The sequence below is a fragment of the Pteropus vampyrus genome, unplaced genomic scaffold (assembly GCF_000151845.1).
Source record: "Pteropus vampyrus isolate Shadow unplaced genomic scaffold, Pvam_2.0 Scaffold524, whole genome shotgun sequence".
NCBI lineage: Eukaryota > Metazoa > Chordata > Mammalia > Chiroptera > Pteropodidae > Pteropus > Pteropus vampyrus.
In genome coordinates this window covers 333,050-337,644 of record NW_011889305.1, presented here as the reverse complement: position 1 = coordinate 337,644, position 4,595 = coordinate 333,050, and the positions used below count along the sequence as shown (strand labels likewise).

Sequence of the window (4,595 nt, the reverse complement as noted above, 5' to 3'; positions counted from 1 at the left end):
GGCGTACCCTGGTCCCCGGAGACTCCTCTGGCGCTAGGGTACGTCCCACAGGGTGCCGCGAGGGGACAGAGGCTGGAGAGGAAGGGAGAAGCATCACGAAGGTGCGACGGACCCACAGAGCTACCGCACAGCCCGCCGCCCCCCGCCCCGCCCCGAGGACAGCAAGAAAAGGAGATGCTGGGTCTTGGGCCACTGGCTCCGTCTGCGAGTGGAGGATTTTCGCAGACGGCATGTCCTCGCCCTCGCACTGCCCACGCGTGTGACATCTGTGCCGGAACAGGCTCGCTGACGGGATGTCCTGAATGAGCACTCGCAGGGGGCGCACCGGGCCCCCGCGAGCCCGTGACAGCAGCCGTCTCAGGGGACGTGGACAGATGACAGGCGGACGGTGCCGAGGGTCGTGACGGCTCTCGGTAGTGACGAGGACCCAGGAGAACCCCGACTTCGCCCGAAACCCAGGTGCCACCCTTCCTCCTGACTCCTCCTCCTGCATCCCTTCCTGCCTAATTCATCCCTGCTTCTTCAACAGAACTCAGAGGGCTTTTCAGGGTGCAGCTTCCGGGGGTGGGGGGAGTCTGTGGATGTCCCCTGGGAATGCAAGGGACAAGTGGACAGTTCAGTCGCTACAGAGCCACTGCGATGCCCTAGCGCACGCTTCACATCAACGTGGAGACCACCAGAGGAAGAAGCTCAGGGGAGATCATTTTTCCACATCCCCAGGGCTTCCAAGGGAGACTGTGGGCGGGGGGTGCTGAAGGGAGGGCCCCCCCCATGAGGCTGGTGCATCGATAGGGACCTCGGGCACGTGAGGTGCTCACCATGACTACTTCTCAGCTTATTTTTCTAGGAACATGACTGTATCAAAGTGTATCCGAAGTGTTCCCTTAGCTTTGGTTCGTCTCATCGGGGGCTGCGGGGAGCGTGCAGGTCAGCGAGCATCCCCTCAGGACACTGAGAATCCTCTGAAGTCATTCAGGAAGCGTCTGCTCTGTGAGACCAGACCTTACGGTTCTGTTTCTAAGCCCCGAAATGATTCACCCCAACACACCTGCTCCTCCAGCGAGGAGCCTGACCCGTGCCTCCTGGCACACCCAACGGGGCCACCTTCCAAACTGCACGAGCCAAACGAGTCACCCTGTCCCACCGTCTCCTACTTGTGAAAATTGAAAAACCGAGGCGGAGTCTAGCACAGCCGCATTAAACCGTGGAAGCTGCGACCAGGTTGCATTTGGCGCATTGAGATCTCTTGGTTACAGTTTCATCCTGTAATAGGTCCAGACCTTGAGGGGAGGTGGCTGGCAGAGTCGTGAATTATTAAGACGTGCTCTCCAAAGGAGAATAAACCGGGCACTGAATTCAGTGTTCTGTGAAGCTACTACTCCAAACTATTTTTTCCTTTCTGATGGCGAACGTATCATTTTGTTTCCATTTCTTGTAAACGTCTCATGCCCAGTTCACACCATCTGGCCATCACCACCTTGCCAGGCCTGCCATCGACTGTGAGGACAAGTGCATAACTGAGCTACGACCTCTGCAGAGAAGTGGGCGGTGGTCTCCATTTCTAAGATCTTTTTTACATATCTGAGGTTAGAAATAAAATGTTTCTGGAAGCATCTTTTTACTTACACTAAGTGCCCTTGTGCCACTGGCCTCGAATGTCTTTGCTCACTATTTACGTGGGAAACGTTCCGTACGGTTTGAAGTCTGCGAGCATCGAGTCAGTGACAAAGAGAATGGGGCTTACCTTTAGAAAGGCTTTCTTCTCCAAAGCGTTCATGATAAACGGAGGGATGGCTGGAAGTAAAGACAGACCCACTTACACCGCTATTCTGGGTCTATTTTCAGCTTACGCTCCCCCCGCCACCCCGACCCCAACGATTCGACAAAAGGCTTATATCACTTTTAGGCTATTTTCACACTGGCAGAGTGAAGCGATTTGCTCGAATTCTTTCAAATACTTTAGTATTAAAACAAGAAAAAATCTTCTAGATTTTTGAAAAATAAGGTCATGCGCTTTGCCAGCCAGAAAAACTCTATGATCTTGAAACGAATGTGACGTTTCACTTCACATCTGCATCGGTCCCCACATCGAGGGGGCCTGCTTCCTTCCTGCGCCGATACAATAGACCCAGCCCCCTCCGAGGGGACATCGTGTCCGGAAGAGATTCCTGCCTCGAGTCAGGCGGATCACCTGCTAGCTGGTGATCCCGGAGAAGTGACCTCACTCCTCTGAGCCCCCGTTTCCTGTTTTTCTCATCTATAAAATGATGGTTAGATGCAATAATGCACGTAGGACAGCGGAGGGGTGTTAGTTCATCCACTCACGGTTTTTAACAGACTGAATCGTTACGTGGACCACTTTACTGTGTCAGATATGTTCATGGAATTGATAGAAAGGTGATGTTTCCTCTCTGGGGACTAAATCATGTTTCAAGTAACCAAAGCACTGGAAACAGGTTTGCGGGGCCGGCTGAACTCCAGAGCAGGGCCTCGTATTTCAAAATGGGAAAGGGGTTCAAACCAAAGGCAAATCTGGCTGGAAGCTGGAGCGGCAGCCTCGATTTTGGCAACTCTGGCAATCTGAGCTCAGCAGGCGTGTTGTTGGGGTGGGCTCCCCAACCTCCTGGTAGGCTGGCGACAGCACGGCGTGCCGGTCCCGGACCCAGGGGACTCAGCCCACCCTCCCGGACTGGTTCCGCTTGGCTCATTCCTCACCTCTGTCCAGCCTATTCTCCCCGCGAGACCCCCAAACCCCTCTTTCCCCCTCGGCCCTTATCACCATTTCATAGATTATATATATTTATAATATACTCATTTTGTTTATTCTCTGCCTCCCCCAGAAGGAGTGACCTTTTAGCTTCCCTGACGCACAAACCCTTGTTTGTTCAGTCTGCATCTGCCGAGTCAGCGAGCGGGTGGCGAAGCCCTACTCACCCATGCCGGGGGCTGCCATGAGGATCCTGGAGACCACCACCTGAGCGATGGCTTGCCTCGCAGCGTGGGCCGACTCGCCCAGGCGGCTCCCATCTCCGTCCGTGACGGGGATGCCGACTTTGAGTTCCCTACGGAGCAAAACACACGCCGAGACGTTCGCAGGCGGCTTCACGCCACAGCGGGACACAGTCCTGCGCCGTCGCCCCGGCCCCCGCCGGGGCCAAGCGCCCCCGCGGTGCCATTTTGGGCACGGACAAGTCTATTTTTACACGTCGCGAACACGCGGCATCCTCGTGCGACAGGCGCAAAAGTGAAAGGACGTGGCAAACTTGGTAAAAAATAAGCAAATAAATAAATACATAAAACTATGGCTCGAAGGGCGATTGCACGAAGAGAGAAGGGAAGGTATTCTGAAGCAAATCCCAGTGCTCATGCGCCTGTTTCAGCCACTTTCCGAGTGAGCGACAGCTACAGTACGCGGCATCGCTAAGCGAGAGACAGGGACGTAGGCGTCGTGGCACCTGGCACCACCAGGGAGCTGCTGACTACAGCCACTGATGCTAGCGTCCCGGCCCTTGCTGCTACCCCGCTTTCTCGTTATCCACTCCAAAGTGCTTTTCCTCGCGCTTCCTTCCCTTTAATTTTCTGCCAGTTCTAAAAAAATACTTCCAAAGACATAGATTCGTAATATTGGGAACTCAGAAAGCAAACGCTAGGGGCAGGGGAAACAAGGGACCTATTTTAGAGAACAAACTTTCTTTGCCTAGCCTGGCACCACTACCTCGGAGTTTGCAATAACTTTCTTTTCATTCTCTTATATTATTTATTAAGCAGCGGTAGCAAGAGCATCCTGACCCCCATGTCGCATCAGCCTGCTCCAGGAACGAGCAACGCGGTGGCTAAGCGCGTCTCGTCCGTGGACCCACCCTCGCCCCCAACCCCAGATTATTCTGAAGCAAATCCCAGATCTCACGATCATTTCATCTGTACAGGTTAACATAAATTGTTTAAATGTCGCGACAGAGCGGATTCCCACGAGAGCCTCGCCACTGCGATCAAGCAGAAGTCCTTTCTGAAAGCGCGTATGGTCTTACCTTTGCCTCATTAACGGAATGTTAATGCAATTAGCAGCGGCTACCGCAGCAAAGGGCACAAAACGTCCTATGAGTGGTGAGACGTGCTGCACGAGAGAGAATTGCAGAAGCGTTATCTCATTTTCGCTGTGCTCCTGATGGGAATGCTTAGTTCTTCTCGAAAACAGAGTCCTGTCTGTGTAGAAGCTCAGGCCCGGGACGCTTTCTTTCAAAACCTGTTTCCTGGTGGTATTTTTATATCTCGGGCCCGGGCGTACTGGGACAGTGCGACCACTCAAATACTTTGACAGCTCGGCACGGCTGATGGGGAGAGGTTTGGAATCCCGAAGTCTCGGGGTCATTGGCAGGCTGCTCCCCGTTTTCAGAGGTGCGGCCTGGGCCCCCTGCCCACGCACAGCCTCTGGTGGGGGCTGTTCAGGTGAGTGAGCGTTCAGCGCTTAATTTAGCTCTTAAAACACAGTATGATTTCACGCGTATGTGGGATATAACGCCGAAAGCAACAAACGGACAAACAAGACAAACAAACAAACAAACACTCACAGACGTGGACGACAACAGTGTGGTGGC

At 53.7% G+C, this 4,595-nt stretch overlaps 1 protein-coding gene across 1 annotated transcript in view; it reads right to left on the bottom strand.

The window, feature by feature from the left end:
• Nucleotides 1-4,595, bottom strand: part of SFXN1 (sideroflexin 1) — an 11,093-nt gene that overhangs the window by 2,886 nt on the left and 3,612 nt on the right. The window contains exons 4-6 of the mRNA XM_023525097.1: nt 4,029-4,114; nt 2,935-3,062; nt 1,745-1,794 (exon numbers count right to left, since the gene is read on the bottom strand). Coding sequence (XP_023380865.1) covers nt 1,745-1,794; nt 2,935-3,062; nt 4,029-4,114 — 264 coding nt within the window. The remainder of the gene's footprint in view (nt 1-1,744; nt 1,795-2,934; nt 3,063-4,028; nt 4,115-4,595) is intronic.